The following is a 22,373-nucleotide window of genomic DNA, read 5'->3' on the forward strand; positions in this document are numbered from 1 at the left end:
TCCCTCCATCTACTCATCCATCCACCTATCCATCCATCCACCCATCTGTTCAAACATCCACCCTCCCACCCATGCATCCATCTTCCCACCATTCATTCATCCATCCATCTACCCATCCATTCACTCACCCATCCGTCCCTCCATCCATTCACTCATTCACCCGTTTACTCATCCATCAATCCCTCCATCCATCCATCTACCTATCCATCCACGCTTCATCCTTCCATCTATCCACTCATCCATTCATCCACCCATCCACCTCTCCATCCATCCACCTATCCCTCTACCCTTCATCCTTCCATGCATCTATTCCCTCTTCCATCTATCCATCCAGTCACTCATCCATCCACCCACTCATCCATCCACCCATCCATCTACTAACAATTTATCTATGCAATCACTCATCAATTCAGCCATTATTAGTCTGTCCAACCATCCATTCATCCATCCACCCATCCATTCACCCATCTATCCAACCATCCATCCGTCCACCCATTCATCCACCCATCTGTCCCTCTACCCATCATCCATCCATCTACTCACTCATCAATCCACCCATCCATCCATCCCTCCATCCACCTATTATCCATCCATTCATCCATCCATCATCCAGTTGTTCCTGCTTCCTACCTTTCTTCATCTACCTTTTCTTTCATTCACACTTTTCTCTCTTGTCGAGCCTTTTTTCTTTCTTCTGTGACTAAGACATGGCTCATAAGCTTGTGGCTGAAGAACATAAGAGAGCATACCCTCTCCCCAGTAGGCTGAGTACCACAATAGAACTTAAATAGAGGCTGGAGAGGGAGGGATCTGCCCTCTTGTTCAGATGTTCTCAACACAAACACACACACACACACACACACACACACAAGTCCACGCTTATAGAGCTGTATCCCAAAGAAAGGTGCATTAAGCAGTGAGAGCCCATGGGGGGTGGGGTGCAGAAGAGGGGTCAGGGCTGGTGGTTTCAGTGGCTCCTGGGTGACTCCAAGTAGAGTGGTGTTTCTGAGTACTCATCTGTCTTATATGTGCCTAGGTCCAGCAAAGGGAGAGGAGCCAGGGTGGTGTAGTGGTGGGTATAGAGATGAAGCTGGGATTTGGGGAAGGGCTGAAGGCTTCTTTCCAGATTCCTCTAGAATCAACTAGCTAGGTGCATCTGTCCCATGTCCCATTTATCTTTTGAAGGGAGGCAACTGAGAGAGGAGGAGAGGGTGAGCTGGCAGCCTTGGGACCTCAGAAGGGAAACCATCAACAAAGCAGTTTCCTCTCCCTAGGGAGGAGGGGGTACAGACACCTTCAGAGTGAGGGGTTTGTGCTTTTCCCTGGGAGCAGGAAGGAACAGCATCTGTGATGCCACCTGCCAGGCATAGAGCAGGGCAGTGAGCCTCTTGTCCTCACCAACAGCTCCTGGGGTAGTGGGGAAGCCAAGGCTGTACCCACCACTACTACCCCCCAGTTACTGTCACCCCCACCCTCTGCCGGCTGTCCTTGCTGACCTCTGCAAATGCCCACCCCCAGAGCTGGCCCTGCTCCAGGCTCTGAGGCCAGAGCCCCGAGGTCCTCCCACTCCTACGGGGTGAGGTGGACTCAGTTCCTAGGTTCCCAGACAGCCCCTCCCTGCCAGCCAGTGAGACCAGACAGTGCTCCCCCTGCTAACCCACCAACTCCCACCTTCCCGGCTTGGAGACAGTTAGCTGATGGAGTTTGGACAGACTGGCCTGACCCCGGGAAAGGGCCGGGGCTTTCCTCTCCCGCCACCGACACCGCCCACCCCCACCCCCCCTTATCTGCCTGTGTCTGGCACTGCAGGGCTGTGCTGGCTGGGCAGTGTTAGGAGGCCTGATTTTCTCAATCCTCTTATCTCCTATAAACTCCACACCCGCACAGGCCCCAGCCCCCTCCCTTCAGGCTCATGGGTATGGGGGAAGGGGCAGGGTCTGGGCTGGCTTCCCAACCACGGGCCTGGATTCCCGTTTGGCTGAACATCCCCTGGCCCTGCACCCCCAGCCTGTGCTTTCCCCTCTAAGTCTCAATTCATCATCGGCAGAGAGGGTCTGACTCTGTCTGCCTCGGTTGCACTCAGGGTTTGGGGAGTTTTGGGGACTCCCCTCACTGGTTGTCTTATGGCCCAGGGCCCCCCTAGAAAGAGGATCCCCAGATGCAAAAGGCTCAGGGCTGGGGCCTGAGAGAGAAGCTGAGGGCTCCTTTCCAGGTGGCTCTGGAGAGGACCAGCTCATTATGGCCAAGCTAAGTCCCCTTTCTGCTTTGGAGGAGGTCCCTAGGGGTGTCTTCTGAGCTGTGCCCTATTCGGGGTGGCCCTCGTCTTCATGGGAACCTCAGGGACCAGCAGTGGTGGGGTTATTGAGCACCTACGAGGGGCAGCCCAGACACCCCTGGGTCACCCTGAGTCCTAGCCGGGTCGCAGGGGGCCTGGGCTCCCCAAGGAGCCGCTGCAGGGAAGCCGCGTTAGGAAACACATGCTAGCAGCAGGCTCAACCCTTAAGCCTCAGCTTCTGCCCCTGGAAAGGGAGGCCCTAGCACCTGCCTCACTGGCTGTACAGTGAGGACCTTGGCTTGCAGAGCTTGGCGAGGCTGGCGTGGCTGAGTGACTGCTGAGTACTGTGACTCTGACCGTGTACATGGGGAAACTGAGGCCTAAGGGCCAAGGCGCAGTCGCCCCAGAAAGTACTAGGCCAGGTGCAGCAGCCGGTGCCGTGTGCCCTGGGGCTCTGTGCCCACCCGCCTCCTACCGCCTGCACCTGGAACTCAGAGCCCAGGAGAGCAAAGGCAACACTCACGGCCCCACGCCTGCCAGCTCCAGGGGCCTCTTGCTGCTGCCAGGACCCTCATCTTCCCCACTGAGGGCTGGCCCATTGCTCTGGCACCCTCTGAGGGATACTGAGGCAGAGGCAGGCGGGGGAGGGGGGTCGCGGAGGGAGGGCAGCAATGCCCAAACCCACAATGCCACCCTGGGGGGCCTGCCCGTTCTGGACCGGAGACCCTCCTGGCTCTGCCCCGGTGGCTCCGGGGTTGTTTATGAGGAGAGAACTGGGGACCAGGAAGGGGGCGGGCATGCAGGGAAGGGTTTCCGGCTTCCCAGATCAGCAGGGTGGGCCGTGCAGCGACTTCCCCAAATGTGTGTCAAGGTCCTCTCCCTCTTCCCCACCCAAGGAGGGAATGGGAAGTGTCCAGATGGAGGCAGGAGGTGGGCGCAGGAGGAAGGCATCCATCATCTGGGCTGACCTAGGCCTCCCCCCGTCCTGGGAAATTTCCAGGCGCCCGAGACCCCTGACGTGGGGCGGAGGAGACCAGGTCCACCCAGGGGTCCCAAGGCCTGACCAAGCTCTGACTGCTGCCTCTGGGTCTGGGCCCTGGGCAGGGCTGGGGAAGGAGCCCCAGCGTGCGGCCCCCAATCCCTCCACCCCATCAGCCTGCTGCCGGGGCCGGGGCCTCATGCCGCCCGGCTCCACCATCCTCCTGAGTGGCTTTTGGCACTGCCCGCTCCTCCAGGGCCGTGTGCCCGGCTGTACCAGGTGGTGCCGGTCCTGCGGAGAGGGCAAGAGGGAGGGAGGGCCACCAGGTACCTGGCTGAGTGGGGGGGTTCCCACCCGTGGGTTTCTGCCTCTCACATGCCACAGGCTCCTCCCACCGCCAGCTCCCTCAGGGGGACCGAGGCAAGCAAGGCCTCCCGGCTGGCTCAGCCCCTCCCTCCAGTTGCCAGCTGCCCGCAGCCCCGTGGGGACCTGTGGCCTCTCTCCTGAAGACCCTGCAGCCCAGAGGGCAAGGCCGAGAGGGTCTGCAGGGACAGATGGCCAGGAAAGGGACCCTGCCCAGGGTGGCCCTGCAAGTTGTCCCCACCCTGCCTGCCCCCTTAGTTCAGCACACAGAGGAGTGATTGAGGCAGCGACAGGCAGCGATTGGGGCAGGGAGACACCTGCTCCCCCCATCCCGCCCCACTCAGGGTCATCCAGGGCCAGAGCAGCCCAGCCTACCCGGGGCGGGTGCTGGAGAGGACAGACCATGCTCCACGCCGGCCCCCACCACGGGCAGTGGCAGATGCGAAGGGAGCCTGGGGTAGCGACCACCCCGGGGGAGGGGAGGGAAGTCTGCAGAGGGGGTGGGGCGGCCAGGTAGGTTGAGGAAGGGCCTGTGCAACGTCTGCGATGATACCGGCACCTTCCAGAGCTGGGTCGAGCTGGGTCGAGCTGGGGAGGCCAGGTGGCGGGGGAGGCCAGGTGGCGGGAAGGCCAGGTGGCGGGGGAGGCCAGGTGGCGGGGGAGGCCAGGTGGCGGGGAGGCCAGGTGGCGGGGGAGGCCAGGTGGCGGGGGAGGCCAGGTGCGGGGGAGGCGAGGCGAGGTGGCGGGGAGGCCAGGTGGCGGGGGAGGCCAGGTGCAGGGGAGGGGAGGCCAGGGTGGCCACCCTGGGGCACGGATTTTCAGCGCTCCATGGTGAGTGGTTCCACGCATGGGAAAACGTGGCCTGATGGCGTTTCAGAGAAAGAGCACGTGGCAGGGGCAGGGGCCTGGAGACCACCCTGTCATCCGGGCCAACCAGGGAGGGGCTGGGCTGTGGCAGGGGGCGGCCCAGGGGGCTTACAAGCCTATCTCCCGGCGGCAGCAGGAGTCCTGCCTGGGTGCAGACAGGGGAAGGGCCCAGCGTGGTTCCGTCCGGCCTTGGGGAGGGTTGGGGTGCACATGGGGCCCCCGAGGGGTCTGGGGCAGTCTGAGGGGATGGCCCAAGTTGGCCAGTTGAAGGGGCACGGCCTGCCCTGGATCCACAGACCTGAAAGCCCCCATGGGCAGCACATGGGGGGCAGGGGGGCAGGGGGGCAGGTCTCACCTGCTCAGCTCCGACCCCAGCAGACCCTGGCTGTCCTGGGGGCCCCTGGGCGGGGCTTCCCAGCCTCAGTCCCCTGCCTAGGCGTCGGGGACTTTCTCCCTCACCTCGGACAGGAAAATCCCTGCTTCCCTTAGTCACCTTGTGAAACGAGAACCCCACCCACCCTGGGTCTCAGTTTCACTCTGAAATGTCAGCGGCACACCCACCCCCGTGGGGGTGATGTCGCTGGGGCGCCCAGGCTCCAAGGGCCTGGGGGTGCGTCCAGCCGGTTCTCCAACCGAGCCCCCGATGGACCCCGCACAGGTGCAGCCCGAGGCCCGGGGACAGGCACCAGCGCGCCGCCGCGACCTGGGCTGGCGGCCGTGCCCTCCACCACCACCTCCCTCTCCTCGGCATGCACGACAGCTGGGAAGGGGGTCAAGGAGGGGGCCAAGGAGGGCCAGGCCCTGCCAGGTTGCTCAAGCCGTGCCCTTCTATGGGCATGAGGTGGCTGGAGGCGCCCAGGGCCGGACAGCGCTGACGTACGGAGCCGTTTCTGAGCGGGGACACAGCTGTTCCCCAGTCACCTGCTGTGTGTGGAGCAACCTGCCTCCCTAGAAGGATGGGGCTGTCTTCAGGGCACAGAGCCTGGGCCGTGCCCCCCTCCCCTCCTTGGCGGCAAGCGAGCAATGGGTCCCGTCTAGCATGCCCTTCCCCCACAACAACAGCCCCCCGCCGGATCCCAGCTGCCCAGCCTCTCCACTCCCCCAGGGCTCGGCCCCCTGAAGCCCCCGCACCAGGTCCCCGTGGTATTCAGCATGGAGAAGACAATCTTCCTCCACACACACGCACGCACGCACACACACACACACACGCACGCACGCACGCACGCCCTGCACACGTTTCTGTCCTCTCGTTATCCATAGAGGCAGCATCACAGAATCACGCAGAAGAGCTGGGCTTGGATCCACTTTGCAAGTCAACCCTGAGGCTGTGGGGAGCCCTGCCTTCGGGGGCTCAGCGAGGGTCCTAGTGGGACCCCCTCCGCCAGCAGCAGCTCTGGGGCAAGTGGGGGCCGGCCATGGGCGGCTCCAGCCCCGGGCGGCTCCAGCCCCGTGCTGTGGCTGCTCGTGTCCCCCAGCCTGGAGCCCCTGCTCCTTCCCTTCGGCTCGCGGGGGCAGAAGCCGCAGCCCCTGCCCCCTTCCTCCTGGGCTGGTGGTCTCTCTCCACACAGCTCCCACCCCTGACTGTCAGAACACGTGTCCCTCCCGAAGCCCTGACCACTCCATCTCTCTGGCACCTGCCCCCTGGGGCAGTCGGACCCCCACGGTGTGGCTCAGCGTGGATGCCTGCCCTCAGCAGCCCTCCCCCAGCCAGGGACCCTCCTCCTCTGCCCCTGCACAGGCCCGGGTGGGGGTGGGGGGCCGCGGGGAGTGCGCCTCCTGAGGGAGCCTGGGTCACATAGCTCCTCTGCCCCGCTCTGGCTGCGGCCACACGTCTGGGCCTTCTCGCTGGCAAGCCGCACAGCCTCGGCTCGTGTCCCCTCACATCCCACCACCGACCAACGGCGCCTGCCTGGCGCTCAGAACCTGCGGCAACCTCGGCCTCCAACAGCACCGGGAGGGGGCAGCCTGGGGGAGGGGGCCCGGCCAGGCCTCCGGCACAGGCTTTGAGGATCCCGAGGCCAGGCTTCCGGGCCTGGGGCCTCCCCACCTCCTGCCCACACGGCTTCGGCACTGCCCGCCCACGGCCTGGTTTCTTCCCCGGGTGTCCAGGCCGCATCCTGGACCTGTACCAGGCGTCCAGGCTTCCTGGTCCTGGGTCAGCATCCCACTAGCTGGTGGGGAACCCGGACTCTCCCAGTGAGGCCCAGCTGCAGAGGCAGACAGAAGAGGCGTCTTCCTGCCCTGGGTGAGACGGGGTCCCCTGCAGCCTGTGTGCCTCCCCTGAGCCCCAAGGGTGCCATTGGCCTCCGAGTTAAGCATCCCCCCCCCTCCACCGGCAACGTGTACCGGCCAAGGTTTCTTGGGCCCACAGCGCTCACGCGGCCCGGCCCGGGCCTTACCCTGTGCCTTCCTCCACCAGCAGCTCCTCGGAGCCAGGGTGGCTGGGAGCTTCCGCCATGGCCATGGGCTGGGGCTGGCTTCTGGCTGGTCCCTGCTGGTCCCTGCTGTGCGTGTGTGCTGCAGCTCTCAGCGCTTCCTGGGGCGGCTGCCCCGGAGCCTCCCCTCACCCCCAGCCGGGTTTCACTTCCCCCTTCTGGCGGCAGGTTGAGGTTTGGAGCATATCGGAGCTTGGGTTGGGGTGTTGTTTTTTAATCTGTTGCTGTAAGAGGAGAGGAGAAAAAAAAACAGCCATCAGGAAACGTTAAGCAAGTTGCAGGGGCCTGGAGGGCACAGAGGGACCGGGTGGAGGCAGACGTGGGTGCAGGGGTGCAGGGGCTGGGACTCCCTGGGCCCCCTGCAGCCCTGGCCCCGAAGCCCACCTGTGCGTGGCTGGTGGCCCCAAGCACAGGGCGCCGTCCTGGTCCCCGAGCCTCCACGTTAGGCATGGTGACCTCTCTGGAGGGAGATGCTCTGGGTGTGTGCCCAGAGCTCGGACACTCTTACCCCAGAGCCTCGGGCCATCGCCTGGCTCACCCCTCACTGGTCTGTGTTCTCCAGGCGATTTCTGGGGCCCAGCATGAGCTGCCCCGTCTGCAGGCCCCACGTCTTCTCTTGCCGTTTTCTTTACTTTCCTGAACTATTGGGGTCCCCAGTCTCTCTGCTGCCCCTGGACTCTGCCACCTCCTGCACTCAGGGGGCTCGGAACTGGCCCTCGCCTGCCAAGCATTCACCAGACCCCGGGGTCCTCCAAAGCATGCCCTCTCCCCACTCTGCCCATCCCCACCCTCGAAGGCCCAGAAACGACTCATCCCTCCTGTTAAGGGCTGAACTATGTCCACCAAATTCATAGGTTGGAGTCCTCATGGCCAGCACCTCAGAATGGGACTTTATTTGGAAATAGGGTCATTGCAGATATAATCAGTGAGGATGTCATTAGGATGGGTCCTCATCCGAGGTGACTGGCGTCCTTATAAAAGGGAAATTTGCAGGCAGGCTCGCCCGCCGGGAGACGCCACGTGAAGACAAAGCGAGGTGGGGGTGGCGCGTCTACAAACCAAAGGTCCCCAGGAAACCGCCAGAGGCTGGGGGAGGGGCCCAGAGCAGGTTCTCCCTCAGAGCCCAGGAGGAGCTCCCGTGGCACCTCCAAGACTGGGAGATGTTGGAGCCGCCCCATCTGACACTTCCTGGGGCCTAAGAGCAGGAGACACCCCGTTCTCCACGCGTGGGAGGTGGGAGCGCATGGCGGCCATGCCCGAGGATGCTCTTGGGATCTGGGGGCCCTCCATGGTCATCCAGGCCTCCCCCGCTTGCCCTCATCTCCCGTCTTGCCATCCGGGCCCCGTCCCCTCCCCTCTCAAGCTCCAGCTCCTGCTCTGAGACTCTGCTCTCCCCAGCACTCAGCTCCTCTCCAGATCCCAGGGCCTCTTCCCATCCCTCCAGCCTCTGCGCCCCCACTGATCCCATTTGTGTGTGTGTATCTAGAAGCTCTCACACCTTCAAACAAAAGCGCCCTGGACCCGCCCTTCTCACTCCTCCCTCCAAGGTCAGCAAGAGGCATCCCTGGGGACCCAGTGTCCAGGTTTGGGGGCCTTTGTGCCCTGCTGGCAGGTTAAGCAGAGCCGGACTTCCTCAGAAGAACTAAGAGTCCACCCAAGAAGCAGACACGCCATCATCTGTTCCATTGGCATCGTTCACTCAAACTAGAGGGGCTGTTGGGAGGGCAGAGACCCCTTGTAGTCCCCCCTCTCACTCCCAAGCCCAGTGCAGCGTCCAGCGACACAGTGAATGACCTAGGCAAACGAGCTAGTCCGAAGCCCGGACGCAACAGGCTCTGCAGGAGGGTGGGGTGGGCGCCAGGCAGGCTTCTGGCCCCGGAGATGCTGAGCCCAGACCCCGAGGAGGTCTGGGCGAGGCAGACGGGGACAGAGAGACACGGGACGCACTGACTCTGCCTTGCCTGTGGGACATCAAGGAGGAACGTCCAGGGGCGGCTGGGTCCATGGACCAGGTGGCCTCCAAGGCCCAGGTGGGACGGGTCCCCAGGGAGACCAGTGTCAGGACCACACGCTCAAGTGACAAAGTGACACTGGGTGACTAGATGCTGGGAGGGGATGGGAGAAGTGGTCAGTCTGGTCTATCTGGAGCGCTGCAGGCACAAGTCGGCCAGCACGGGTCTGAGGCCGGCTGCCAGTGGGAGGAGGGCATGTCGCCGAGGGTCGGAAAGCAGCCTTTCAGGGCCGAGGGGTGGCAGAGGCCACAGGAGCACCGTTTAGGAGCCCACTGGGGGCTCCGTGGGTTGGAGGGGGGACAGTGGGAGAAGCAGGATGGATGAGGAGAAGGGCGTCTTGATCCAGGAGAGAAATGTTGAGGCTCTGAAGACAACAGGGTGGGGGGTGCGGCTGGAGAGAGAGGGGGCCTGGGAGGTCTGTGAGCTGAATTGTGGCCCCCAAAATTTCACATGTTCCGGTCCTGACCCCCAGGACCCGTGAGCTTATCACAAAATAAGGACTTTGCAGATGATCAGGTTACATGAGGTCACCAGGGTGGGGCCCTAGTCCCATAGGACTGGGGTCCTTATAGGAAGATGAGGTCAGGACACAGACACAGGACACAGGGAGAAGACGGCTGTCTACACGCCGAGGAGAGAGGCCTCAGGAGGAAACAGCCCTGCCCACACCTGGATCTGGAATTCCAGCCTCAGGACTGGGGACAGTGAACGCTGCTGTTAGAGCCGCCCCGGCTGCGGTGCTGTTTTATGGGTGCCCCGGACACTGATACAGGGATGTGCTAGTCAGGGAAGGAAGAAGCTGCTGTAACAAACAATCTTACACCTCGGGGGCTTAGCACCAGCCCAGTCCAGGCCACGGTGGGCGGGAAGGTGGTCCACATTCGTGCTGTGACCCCAGGCTCCTCCCTCCGAGGACCTCAGAGTCCCAGCTGGCAGGGGAGGGGCGGGGAGACCATGAGGGAGGCTGGGGGGGTGGGTCTATGGCCTCATCTGTCCTCAAAGTGTGTGCCCAGTAGGAAAAGGTGGGCAGTGTGGTGGGCAGCCAGCCAGCTCCTGCCACCACGAGGTACAGAGGCCAGGGAGCGAGAAGATGGGGTGCCCAGATGTGCTAGGGGTCCAGCCGGGGCGCCATCACTACGCACAGGTGCGAAGCAGAAGAAGGTCAGGGGCACGAGAGGATGTGGACACGGACGCCCGGGGCTGAGGTGCTGTGGAAACCCAAGCAGAGGTGGCCAGGGCCGTTCGTGTGGGTGTGGGCAGAGAGCAGAGACGCGGGGAGGGAGACGGCCAGCGGGTCCGCAGGCTGCAGGGAGGCCCAGGGTCTCCCGCTGGGGCTTGGCCCTCATTCCTGCGCTCAGGCTTCCCAGGCCAGTCAGCCAGTGCGCGTGTGCACACGTGCTGCGTGTGTGCCCTGGGGGGGAGCTGCAGGGTTTGCTGGTGCAGCTCCCTCCACGCTCCCCATCAGGCAAGCTGGGTCCTGGAGCCGGAGGTGCCTGGGGACAGACAGGGACAGGGCAGGGAGTCTGCGGGGTGGGCGGGGGACAGACAGGTCGGAGGGAGGCCCGGGAGGACGAGGACAGGCAGCCAGGAGTGGCTGTGCTGAGCAGATTCACTGAGACGAGGTAAGGTGAGAGTCCGGGGCGGCAGGTGGGTTACAGGAGCCACCGGGGACAGGGACAGCGGAAGAGACAGGGGAGCAGATAAAGGTGTCTGTGCACACTCGTATCACCTGATGGGGTCTGGGGGTCAGGCAGAGGGGCGCGGCTGAGACTCCCCACACGGGCCGGGTCTCCCTGGAAGCAGGCAGCTGCAGTGAGCCTGGAATTGCCAGAAATTCCCCAGGGAGTCAGGGAGTGGGCTCCGGAAGCAGGAGAAACCATGAGGAGGGGGCCCAGGTGGAGGGTCCACGATGACCCCCGTGGGCACAGCAGGGAGAAGCTGTCCAAAGGGTCTTCCTACGGGCACCACCACCCCCACCAAGGACGACAGAAGATGAAAGCTGGGAGTCCAGCAAGGACTTTGGTGATGGGGGTGGTCCGGAGGTAGGGCCAGATGTGAGAGGAGCCCTGGGACCCAATGTGGACAGTGGGCACGCAAACTCCTGCCCCACCTGAGGGCTACCTGCCCTCTACACAGGGTTACCATGGCCTGGACCATGTGCCAGGCTCTCGGGGCTGAGGGCTCACAGAAGGCTTCTTTGAGGAGGTGGGGAGGGGGCAGCCGAGGGAGAGCCCAGGAGACGCTTCCAGAACTGGCGCTGAGGCGGGTGTGGCATGGCAGAGAGGTTGGGGGCAGCTGGAGGACTCCCAGAAGGGGCCAGAGCTCCCTCCTCACCTGTCCATCCTGTGAGCCGGGTATACTCACATGCACACCCATTTTGTTGTCAGGTGAACCGAGGTCCAGCTGCTGTGAGGAGGAGGGTGACAGGGAGGCCTGTGGCTTGCTGGTTAAGGGGCAGGGGGAGCAGGTCTGGGCCTGGATGGAGCTGGTGCTTGGGGACCAAAGGGGACAGGTGTGGACAGGTGGTCACGGGCGAAGCTGGAGAGAGGGTGAGGCACCATGAAGCCCTGCAGGTGGATGCCACAGAGAAGCTCTGTGTCCTCCAGGCCACGCTGGCTTCCCCCTGGCCAGGTGGGGGTACAGGTGAAGGGGGAGGGGAGGCCTGTCCCACAGGTGCAGGAAACCCAGGGGGACCGCAACCCATACTAGTCCTTACGGCTCCACCCACTTCCTAGTGGACCCTCGGCTCCGCCCAACCCCCCCCCCCAGGCTGGCACCGCCCACCCTGCCCCGTCTCTCTGGCCCACTGCACTCACCCAACCTGCTGAAGAAGGGCGTGTCCAGAGCCCTCCCGAGACCCCTGTCTGGGTCTCCCACGTCCATCAAGCCCACTGCCCTGTCATCAGCCCACGGGCCCCGCCCGGTCTCCCGCGCTCTCTGGGCTCGTCTGCCCACATCTCCATCTTCAGAAGTCCGGGCGATTCATCTTTGTTGATTTTGCTTCATCTATTTTGCGGTTGCTTAAGAGTGTTCTTGTTTAGGGGCTTCCCTGGTGGCGCAGTGGTTAAGAATCCGCCTGCCAATGCAGGGGACACGGGTTCGAGCCCTGGTCCAGGAAGATGCCACATGCCACGGAGCAACTAAGCCCGTGCGCCACAACTACTGAGCCTGCGCTCTAGAGCCCGCGAGCCACAACTACTGAAGCCCGCGAGCCACAACTACTGAAGCCCGTGCGCCTAGAGCCCGTGCTCTACAACACGAGAAGCCACCGCAATGAGAAGCCCGCGCACCGCATCGAAGAGTAGCCCCCGCTCAAAACAACTAGAGAAAGCCCGTGCACAGCAACAAAGACCCAACGCAGCCAAAATTTAATTAATCTTTTAAAAAAAGTGTTCTTGTTTTGACGTTTAAAGAAAAGTTTAATCTGGGGAAATGATTTCAAACTGACAGAAAAGTTTCAAGATGAACGCAAAGAGCATCTTTAACTCCGTCACCTGCTGTCGCTGCCTCTCACTCTCTCCCCTCCTCTACTCCTAAGGCCCTCGTGGCCTGTTTTCTGAAACTGGAGCCGCCCTCTCCCCTGACCACAGTGCAGACACCAACCTCAGTCTAGCAGATGTGAAACACCACGGTCGTCTCACCGGCCGGTCTGTGTCCTTGTGACCGGCTCCCCTCGGTGACTTTGTTTTCTGTTTGTTCTGCCCACGTCCTTTCTGGCTCACCGAGAGGGTGCAGGCTCTCTGTGCACCGGCTGTCCCTGTGGTCAGCCATTCCTCCCGGAGACCTGGTCCCTTCCTGGAGGACAGTGTAGGGACCAAGGCCCGGGGGCCCGGGCGCACTCGCAGGGGCAGGCTGGGGGGAGAGCTGAGGGCACAGTCCCGCATATGCCCCGCACCACGCAGGAGCATGCCCGCCAGCGTCGCCTGCCACCGCTGTCCAGCCGAGCCACGTGCCCCGGGGCTTCCTGTGTCTGCGTTCCCTCCCTGACCTCCAGCATCACCCACGGAGCGGGCCGTGTCCCCTGCACCTTTGCTGCCCTCCTTCTGCTGCCCTGCGTCCAGCTCGCGCCCTCCAGGGGTTGCTGTCTCGCTCCGTCCATTGTCAGGGATGTCACCCAGTACTCACGTCTGAGGACGCCCAGACCCCATCTCCAGCCCGGACCCCTGCACCCAGCTGTTTGTGCCTGGGAACTGCCACGTTCCCCAGCCCCCCAAAGTCTCAGCCCAAAGCCAGCCCCTCACCTGCCCCAGGCTCCTGTCCTGGAGAACAGCCCTCCGCCCTCTCCCCTTCAGCACAGGCCTGGGTGCCCCTTCTCCCTCGTCCACCAAGTCCTGGGGGCTCCGTCTCTCGAATCTCTCTCCATCCACCACCACCTTCCACCCACCCCAGGAGGTGACAGTGGCCCCTCTCCCCTCTCCCACCGCCAGCCTCCACCGTTCTCCACCCTGCAGAGATCTTTCTAGAAGGTGCTGGACTATGCACTTGCCCAGAATTGCTCCATTCAGCCCCACGTCCACACGGCTGCAGGGACACCGAGGTCACCCAGCAAGGGCAGTGGCAGAGGGGCGCAGAGGGGCGTGGAGCCAGGCCGAGCGGCGCTGGCCAGGTGCTTACTGCCTTGGTGTGCTCTGCATGGCCCTCTTTCACTTCACTCATTCACTCATTCTTCGCGGCCCTCTTTCACTTCACTCATTCATTGGAAAATGGAACAAGCACCCATAAATCCACTGTTCTGCCCAAGAATTACAACATCATCCCCCAAACCTACTTCTGCTTCCGTGTTTCCACCCCACCTGTCCCCGGCTTGGCCCCCACCCCGGGGGATCACTGTCTGGACTTCTGTGTTTGACATTCCCTTGCCTTTTGAAAAGAAGACCATTTTCCACATCTGACCAAGTTGGGTCCTGCCTGTGGGAACCGCATCCCTGGGACCCCTGCATCCGCCGTGGCCCTGGGCATAGATTCGCGCTCCCTTTCCCGGCGGGCGCAGCCCCTGCGCAGCTGCCCGGTTCACTTTGCCGGGTCCGAGGCAGGTACTGCCTCTATCACCGGCAGCTCTCGCTGCCAAAACCCACTCGCTCCTTGAATTCACTGGCTGCCCTGCCTGCTCTGGACTCCGCACGGGCTGAGCCTCAGCCTGGAACGTCGAGGGGTCCCCTCTACCCCGCATCCACGAGCGGGAAAGGCAGCCAAGGCACCAGGCCTGGGCCCGAGGGCCTGACGAGCCCAGCCAGGGCCTGTGGGGAGCTGCTTGCAGGACGGAGCTGAGCCCTGGGCTGCCGTGGGGCCGGGGAACAGTACACTGGCCAAGGCCGGCGGGGCAGGCTGACGTCTGTCCCTTGAGGCTCAAGGCTCCGGCCCCGGCACATCAATCGCTGGGGCCTCTGAGGGCAAGGGCAGGGTGGACGGCCGCTCCATCAGTGGCGGCAGCCTGGCCTCCCCGGGCTCCCCACCAAGGATCTGAGCGCAGGACCTTGGCGGGCCACGGCACCATCCCTCACAGACGAGGCTGACGGTGGCCTTGCTGTGACATTTGTGTCTGGGCCTGTCGGCCACATCGTCCCTTGATGTGTGGCGTGGGCCAGGGCCGGGGGCTGTGCAGAAGGGAGACGCTAGCCCTCTCACTGGGTCCGGTGTCAGGCCAGCTGGGCCTGTCATCAGTGTCCAGTGGGAGCACGGACCCTACCCGGCGTACCCCTGCCCCATGAGCTCAAGACTCCCCGGAGGGCCAGCTGATCCAGGACTGCCCCGCGTGCCCCCTGGTGGCGGGGGCGGGGGTCTGGGGAGGAGCAGCCTGGGAGGAAGGGGCTGCCCACAGGGCACGGGACACAGGCCCACGAGGCCCCTGCCTGGACTTGTGCCACAGGGACCGGGTCTCTGGGCCCTGTGGGGACCTTCATGGTGACAGTGACAATGGACCAATGGTCATCTAGGGAACTGGCTCTGCCATGGCCCCGGGCACCTGTGTCCAAGCTTACAGGGTCTGACACCAACATCACCAAGCAGCCGCAGGCGGCAGGCGGGTGGGTGGGGTCCCTGCCCCGGCAGTGGCCCTCCCAGCCCAGCCGAAGTCCCCCGAAGCCCGTGTGCGGCTCCTCCACCCCCAGCCCAGGGTCCCCGGTCTCAGAGGCCTTCGCACGGCGGCCCGTGGGCAGAGAGGCTGGGGCAGGGCCGGACCCGAGCACAGCAGAGCAGTCGGGGGATTGGAATCCTTTATTGACAGGAGCTGAGCCCGGCTCGGAGGGCCTCGGGCGGGAGCGGGCGGCGGCGGCCTAGGACTCGGACTCGAACATCTTCTTGCGGCCCTCCATGCCCGACTTTTCCTCGATGTTCTTCCTCCAGTCTCCCACGTCACGCAGGTCCCGCTCCTGCAGGGGCACCGGGAGAGGGCTCAGGCCCACCGCCTCCAGCCTCACTTCCCCTCCCAGTCCCCTCCTGGCAGACCCGTCCGGGGTCTGAGCCGGCCCGGCAGGCGGGGTGCGCGGTGGGGACCCTCCTACCTTCTCGGTTTCCTCCTTCTTGACCTGCTTGAGGTTGGCCCTGAGGTCCATGCACACCTTGTGCTTGGAGCCCAGCAGCGCCTTGAGCATGGCGTCGGCCGACATGCGCACCCTTCTCAGCGGGGGCCGCTTGAACTTGCCTCGCAGGTCGAACAGCTTCTGGTTCATGTCCTCCAGCTGCGGGGCGGGCAGCAAGGCTGGGCGGGAGGCGGCGGGGGCCGAGACCTCGCGGTCGGGGCGCCCCCCGCACCGTGCCCGCCTCCCCGGCCTCTCACCTCCTTGGTGCTCTTCTGCACCTTCACCTCCATGTCGTACTTCTCCTCCTCGGCCACGTTGATCTTGGCGTGCAGCTGTTGGCAGAGCTCCTGGGGGGGGCGCCGTGGGTGGGTGGGTGGCCTCCGCCCGCCCTGACCACCCTGCTTGCCCTCTGGACCGAGGGGGAGACGGGGCGGTGGGCAGGGGCTGCTGGGCGGCCGGGTGGGCGGGGTGGGGGCCTGGGTACCTGCACCTCGGCCATGGAGCCGGGAATGTGCAGCGGCGGGCAGTGCTCGGTCAGGTAGCTCTGCTTCTCCGTCTCCCGGCGGCTCTCCTCCTTCTCCAGCTCCGTGGCCGCGATCTGGAGCATGACGCTCTGGGGGGTTTGGAGGGGCGGGGGGTAGGCGGTGGTGAGGGCCTGGGGCACGCCAGCCTGCAGACGCCCGGGCGGCCCTCCCCAGGCCCGCACCTACCTTCAGGTGCTGTCTGCGGGCCGTGATGGCTCTGTTGCGCTTCTGCAGGGCAGGGAGAAGATGCAGGAGGGAGAGTCAGGGTCAGCGGGGCTCAGCCGTCCAGCCAGGGTGTCCTGCCCGAGGGGCGGCTGGGCCTGGGCCTGGTGGGGAGGCTGGGCCCAGGACACGGCGCTGCACGGTGACCCTTTGCCCCGGTGGCCCTTCGGGTTGGGAGGACTGGGGTCGGGAGAAGGGGCTGTGCTTCTGAGGCAGGGGGATGCTGGCAGGGCCCAGGAGGCGGGGGAGGGGATGCAGCCATCAGAAAGAAGAAGCGAGTCCCCGGTGAGCAGGCCACAGCCGCACTTCCCCTGCTCCGGGAGCATTGGGGCACCAGGCAGCCACTTCCTCTATTTGTCATTGTCTCCGTTGGGGGAGGTGGGGGTGCGGTGAGGCATTTTCACAGAAGGGGGAGGGCTGGGCGGCCTCCCTGGGCCTTGGAACTCCGACCTCTGCCCTCTCCTGAGTTGGGGGGTCCCACCCCCTCCGTGTTTCACCCCCAAGCAGGTACTCACCTCTTCACTGTCCCAGGGGGGCAGGTGGGGGGAGGGAGAGAGAAGAGAGGTTAGGGCCCTGCCATGGGGCTGTGTGATGGGGGCGGGCGGGAGGTGGCCTGGCGGAGAGATGCAGAGACCCTCGCCCAGTGGGGAGTGGGGTGGGCAGCAGGGGCACCGGGCTTGGGGGGCTACACTTACTCGCCCATCTTGAGGTCCTGGGCTTAGAGCCTGTGGGAGGGAAAGGGGAGGGGTGTTAGGGCCCCGGCCCAGGACCCCAGCTCTGGGGGTGCAGCGCCTCGCCCCACACACTAACCCCCCCCGCAGCCCCGCCCAACCCCCACCTCCTTGGGGGACACTTCTTGGAATTCCCCGGGGGAGGGGAGGAGTAAGAGGAAAGTGTTCCCAAAATGTCCCAGGCGGGCCTGGAGTCGCTGCAGCTGTCCCCGAGGGAGGGGCGGTCCGGCCATCGCAGGTGCTGCGGGAGCGACCGGTTATTTTTAGCTCTGCTCTTTCAGCTTCTGCCCCAAGTGCATATAAGAAACGACCCGCCAGTTGGGCCTGGGGTCCCTCAATCCGTAAAACCCCTTCCCGTGTCCCAGCAGTGAGGCCTGGCCGTCGGGGTGCTGCCCGGGGCCCCTTCGCCACCCCAGCCTGCCTCTGGAGGCATCTCCCTCTCGCCCCCTGCTCCGTGGAAGACCCCCAGAGAGGCTGCTGGCGGCGGCCCTGGCCCCCAGGCCCCCGCCCCGGGAAGTCTTCCTGCAAGCGAGCTCCAGCAGTGCCTGTCCCGGCCTCCGGGCCGGCCTCACCTCGCGTCCGGACAGCAGCGCTGGGAGTGGGGTCAGGCCGGCAGCGGCGAGTTGGGCTGGTGGGCCCAGGGGGAGGGGTATAAATGGCCTCCCCCAGGCTGGGCCCCTGCTCAGAAAGGGCATGGAGCCCTCCTCAGACCAATGGGGGCACAGGGACCTCCCCACCTGCCCAGGCTGCCTGGCCCGGCCCAGCCTCGTGCTGCCCTCCAGGCCAAGAAGTCTTGGTTGTGGGGGGGGGGGGGCGGTGCTGAGGTTGGGTTGGTCTATTTAGGGCTCAGTGATGACTTCGAGATGCCTCCCTTGTATCTTACAAGGAGCCTGAGGACAGGACGACGGCCTCGCCAGCCGTGGCGCACAGCTCAGGGGTCAGCCAAGGCGTCACTCCGGCCCAGCCCCACCTGTTCGGAGTCCGGATCCACACTGCTTTCCTCGGCTTCCCCAGGGCTCCGGGCCCCCCAGGGAACAGCAGCAGCCTCGCACTCTGCTCCTTATTGCCCCCCCCCCCCCCCCCCCAGGGCCCCCCGGCGCGGGCGGGCCCCGTCCTCCTGTCCCCAAGCTGGCCCGGGGCAAGGCCGGACCCCCAAACACGGCCTCTGGGGCCTGCGGCAGTGGCCAGGGTCTCTGGGGCAGGGCTTCCCTCCATGGGCGTGATCCCAGCTTCCCACCCAGGAGCAGGATGGGGGGGTGCCTGGACGGACGTGCAGCCTTGCCTGGGCCGCCCTGCCCGCGGGCCAGCTCCCTGCACAGCTCGGAACACATCCTTCAAACCCAGGATTTCGGCGCCACCCACCTGGGAACCTCTCCCTGACCCGAGGGGGCCTGGGGCCCGCCTGGCTGCCCCAGGCAGGCCCGGCACTGCCCTTCTTACCCCGGTCCAGGCCTGCGCCCCCTGCCCGGGCCCCCACCCAGCAGAGGCATCCGGATAACCATGACTTGGCACCCTCTGAGCTGGGGGTGCATGGCCCCAGCCCTGCCGGCTTCTCGGGCCATGGGGAGGGTCAGGGAGAGCTAAAGTCGTCCAGATGTGCGGGGATTAGAGCTGCTTTCCGGGCCAGGCTGAGCCCCCAAAGGCCTGGGGCGGCTTCTGAAGGCATCTACTGCCCCCTGCTGCTCGCGAAGGGGACGCCCTGCAGTCACCATCTGGAGGGTTTGGGGCCCCTCGGGTGCTGGGGCGGTCCCTGGGATTGGGTTCCCCTCTGTCCACTGTCACCGTCCCCCAGATATCTCCCACTTGCCCACTGTGTCCCCAGGGGCCCATCCCTCACTCTCCAGCTGCTACCGATGGGGAGGGCTTCGCATCTCCCAGTATCGTCCGCCTTGGGCCAGGAAGGGCCCCTTCACCCTCACTCAGGGGTCAGGCATGGGTCAGAGCCCTCAGGGCCTGGCTGAGCCTGGAGAGGAGACCCTCTCCTTGTCCTTGGCGATGTCGGTGGAGCCCCTGACCCTGCTGTGTCCACGGGGCTCGGGAAGGACGCACAGCCATGGGGGAGAAGGCGTTTATTATGGTGGGTCCCCAGGGCAGCCTGCACGGGGCCCGTGGCCCAGCCCAGGGAGACCGAGGGCCGGGGCTGCTTTCAGGAGCCAGGCAAGGGTAGGCGCAGGTGGGGCTGCAAGGCCAGGGCCTGGTCCACCTCCCTGGCCGGCTGCAGGCGGTGCTGGGCCGACGGGCATGGGCCAGCATGTCTGCCCAGTGCTGTGGGGGTTGACCAGAGGCCCGGGCGCCCAGCAGAACCTTGCTTACGGGCTTGGCCTGGAACTGAGGGCCCCAGGTCCAGACGGCCAGCACCAGAGCCACGCTCTGGGTAGAGGCAGGCAGAGGTGCAGTGGGAGGGGGAGAAAGATAGACGTCAGTTTGGCCCTGAGCGAGGTTCCACCCGCCCCCTCCTCCAGGCAGCCCACCTGGATCTGGCTGAAAGGCACAAGGAAGGTGACGGTCTTGTTGAAGTAAGGGGTGGCCATGCCCTTCCTGGCAGATGTCTTTCTCTTCTTCCACTTCCTCTGGCTCAGCACAAGCTGGACCTTCACGTAGGGCTCTGGGCAAGTGAAAGGAGTCATAGGGCGTCCCAGGTCTGAGGGCTGAGGACAGGGTTCCCTCCATCCATGTGGAGGGGCAGGTCCGGCTCTTGCCTGCCAGAACCGGGCTCAGGCCTCGGGCCTCCAGCACGACCACGGTCAGCCGGCCCGAGCCGGGCACGTACTGGAGCGAGAAGCACACCTCCCCCAACTGCTCGGGCTGCGGGCAGCAAGAAGGGCCTCAGCTTCCCTGCCGGGCACACCGGGCAGGGCGGGACTGGAGCCCGGGGGTCAGCAGGCTCACCTCGGCAGTGCTGGGCGGGCCCAGAGGGTGCCAGAGCTCCAGGACGGGCTGCGGATCCACGGTGCCCAGCGGCAGGCTGAGCGCGCCCAGCAGCCCGTGCTAGGAGAAGAGCTTGTAGTCTAGAACCTGCACCCGCAGGGCGGTCCGGGGCAGCTCCACGGGGGCGACCTGCGGAGTGGGGTGTGAGCAGCCCCCACTGCCCGGCCGAGGCCCCTGGCCACCCAGCCCCGACTCACGTGGAAGGAGCAGGTCTCTTCGAACGTGGGGCAGAGGGTACCACAGCGCACCTTCGTCTCGTGCCTGCACCCGGCCTCAGGGGACAGGCTGACGCGGGCGTAGGGGTCCGCCATGCCGCCTGGGCCCCGGGGCCTCAGGTCCACTGCCTGCCTGAGGCCCACCTTGATCTAGGAGCCAGGGGGTGTTTCAGCCAGGGCCCCCTTCCTGGTCAGCCCCGCACAACCCAGCACCCAGTGCCAACCCTTCCCCCATCGCCCCTCCAAAATCCTGCACGTCCTCGGGGCCCCTCACCTCCTGGCTTCCAAAGTCGTACTCCACGGACAGCTGCAGGCACTCCCACTGCTGGGGCCCCCCAGGGCCAGGCTCCTCCTTATCCACATCTGGCTGCACCCGGGTGGTATCACAGGGGCTGGCGACAGGTGCTCTGGGACCGTGCCCCCATCAGAGCCCCGGCGTCCCAGGCAGCGGGTCCATGATGGGTCAAACTTCCAGGCCAGGGCACCAGAAGGGCTCACATCCCAGCTCAGCTCCGCGGGACCGGCCGAAACTGCCCCGAGTCCACCTCTCTGCCACTGCCCTCCTCCAGAACTGCTGTGGCTCTCGCAGCCCACGCCCTCCCTCACCTTGTTCATCGCCTTGCCAGCCAGGCGCCCCCCCGCCTCCGCTCTGGGCAGACCAGACCATGCTGGGGGCTGAGCTCACCCCCGAGCCTGGACCTTGGGCTGCCTGCCGGCACTGGCCCAGCTGGGTGCCCGCTTCTCACCAGGTGCGTGTTGATGGTGCTGCGGGCACTGCCCAGGCCCACGGCCTCCTCGTCTCTGGGCTCCTTCCTGTGGCGGCCGCGGCAGCAGCAGCAGATGGCACAGAGCAGGCAGGAAACAACGAGGACGCCAGCCACGACCGCAGCGGCTATGAGCGCCCAGCGGAGCCCTGGGGGCGGGGGGGGGGGAGCACAGAGATGGGCCTGAGGGGCATCCATGGACAGCGGCTGCCCCCCGCCCAGCCAGGCCATCCCCACTCCCCTTCCAGAGGTCCCAAAACTCACAGGGGATCTGGGCGACCAGGTCCGGAATGCGCCCGGGGAGAGCCGTGGAGCCCACCGGGGCCCGGGCGCTGTGGGGGCCTGGGGGGCGACTCATCTCCTCTCACTGCTGGCCTGGAGCAAACAGCCAGGGCAGCCAGGTCACTTGTGAGGGTGGCCCCTTGGGCCCCTGCCTACCGTCCCATCTGCCCAGCAGAGGCCAGCTCAGTCTGCCTGGGCAAGGAGGCAGCCCGGGGCGGCCGGGGCGAGGGCTCCGAACGGCACCGACGGTAGGGGGGCGCTGGGCCTTGGCCAAGGTGCGGGCTGAGCTGCTGCAGGCCTGGCCTCCTACCACGTCCCCTAGCGCCCAGCCAGGCGGGCCAGGCCTCGCGGAGGAGACCTCCGACTCCTTCCCGCAGGGCCTCTCCCTCCAGGAAGCCCCCTCCCTCCTGACCTCTCTCCCTGGGCCCCGGGCCCTCCTGGGGGTCGCCGCTGGGGTCCCATCCCGGCACCCCCACCCCGACCTCGGGCCCCCCATGGTTTGCCACTGACATAGGTGGAGAGTGTTTACATGTGGGGTCCCGGCCCTGGAGCAACTGGGAGCCTGGGGATGGAGGCCCTGAGGGGTAGGGGCTCTGCTAGGGTCATGGGGGACGGGAGGGTTGAGGAGTGGGGGTCGGCTGCCTGCGGGAACTCCGTGCAAGCCAGTCCGGGCTGAAGGTGCATTCCTGGCGCCAGGGGAGGACGGTGAGGTGGGGGCAGGCAGGGCCGGGTGTAGCTGGGAGCGGCCAGAACATTCCTGCCTACTACCTGCCCTGCTGCCCTTCAGAGCTCCGCCTGCCTGCTCGGGGTGGGAAGGAGGGTGGGCCGGCTCCGCTGCACCCCGGGGCCCCCGGAGGAGCGCGCCTGGCAAGGACCCGCTCAGCCTGCATGCTGGGACCCCGGGCCCACGGCTAGTCTCCGTGACTCAGCCTCCCCCAGCCGCCCTTCCTCCCAGGAGCACGGGCAGCCAGGTCACAAGGACCAAGCCCGGGCCCCAGTCCAGGAATAACCAGGCACCGGAGCCCGATTCTTGCCCCTCTGCGCTCCCTGCCCACCCGCATGCCAGCGTGGGGAGGGACCGTGATCTCAGAGACCCCACCCCAGCCCCCATGCGCACAGCATCAATGCCCCACTGCCAGCACCAAGCCAACCTGTCTGCAGGAGGGACCACAGCTCAAAGCGGGGGGGCCCAGGCCCCAGCTTGGCCTCCCCTTCCCTCGCAAACACGCGTGTCTTGTCCCCGTGAGGTCTTTGGAGG

The 22,373-nt window shown here is 65.3% G+C and overlaps 3 protein-coding genes across 3 annotated transcripts in view; all 3 read right to left on the minus strand.

The window, feature by feature from the left end:
- LSP1 (lymphocyte specific protein 1) overlaps nucleotides 1-7,056 on the minus strand; it is a 34,753-nt gene extending 27,697 nt beyond the window's left edge. The window contains exon 1 of the mRNA XM_027090104.1: nucleotides 6,884-7,056. Within this exon, the coding sequence (XP_026945905.1) occupies nucleotides 6,884-6,948 (65 nt within the window). The 5' untranslated portion in view covers nucleotides 6,949-7,056. The remainder of the gene's footprint in view (nucleotides 1-6,883) is intronic.
- An 8,070-nt stretch (nucleotides 7,057-15,126) lies between these two features.
- Nucleotides 15,127-16,488, minus strand: TNNI2 (troponin I2, fast skeletal type). The gene is made up of 5 exons (XM_027090106.1): nucleotides 16,160-16,488; nucleotides 15,934-16,062; nucleotides 15,707-15,796; nucleotides 15,432-15,608; nucleotides 15,127-15,299 (listed from the first exon to the last, which is right to left on the minus strand). Exons 2-5 carry the CDS (start codon nucleotides 16,054-16,056, stop codon nucleotides 15,204-15,206), a joined length of 486 nt encoding a protein of 161 aa, XP_026945907.1. The 5' UTR covers nucleotides 16,057-16,062; nucleotides 16,160-16,488; the 3' UTR covers nucleotides 15,127-15,203.
- A 2,584-nt stretch (nucleotides 16,489-19,072) lies between these two features.
- SYT8 (synaptotagmin 8) lies at nucleotides 19,073-21,191 on the minus strand. The gene is given in 9 exon segments (XM_027089893.1): nucleotides 19,073-19,155; nucleotides 19,158-19,296; nucleotides 19,398-19,531; nucleotides 19,626-19,731; nucleotides 19,816-19,983; nucleotides 20,052-20,219; nucleotides 20,344-20,443; nucleotides 20,817-20,982; nucleotides 21,098-21,191. Coding segments are annotated over 9 exon segments (1,158 nt in total).
- Between the last annotated feature and the right edge of the window lie 1,182 nt (nucleotides 21,192-22,373).

The sequence above is a fragment of the Aethalodelphis obliquidens genome, unplaced genomic scaffold, assembly GCF_003676395.1.
Source record: "Aethalodelphis obliquidens isolate GAN/ISIS:26980383/991018 unplaced genomic scaffold, ASM367639v1 scaffold69, whole genome shotgun sequence".
In the NCBI taxonomy this organism is placed as follows: domain Eukaryota; kingdom Metazoa; phylum Chordata; class Mammalia; order Artiodactyla; family Delphinidae; genus Aethalodelphis; species Aethalodelphis obliquidens.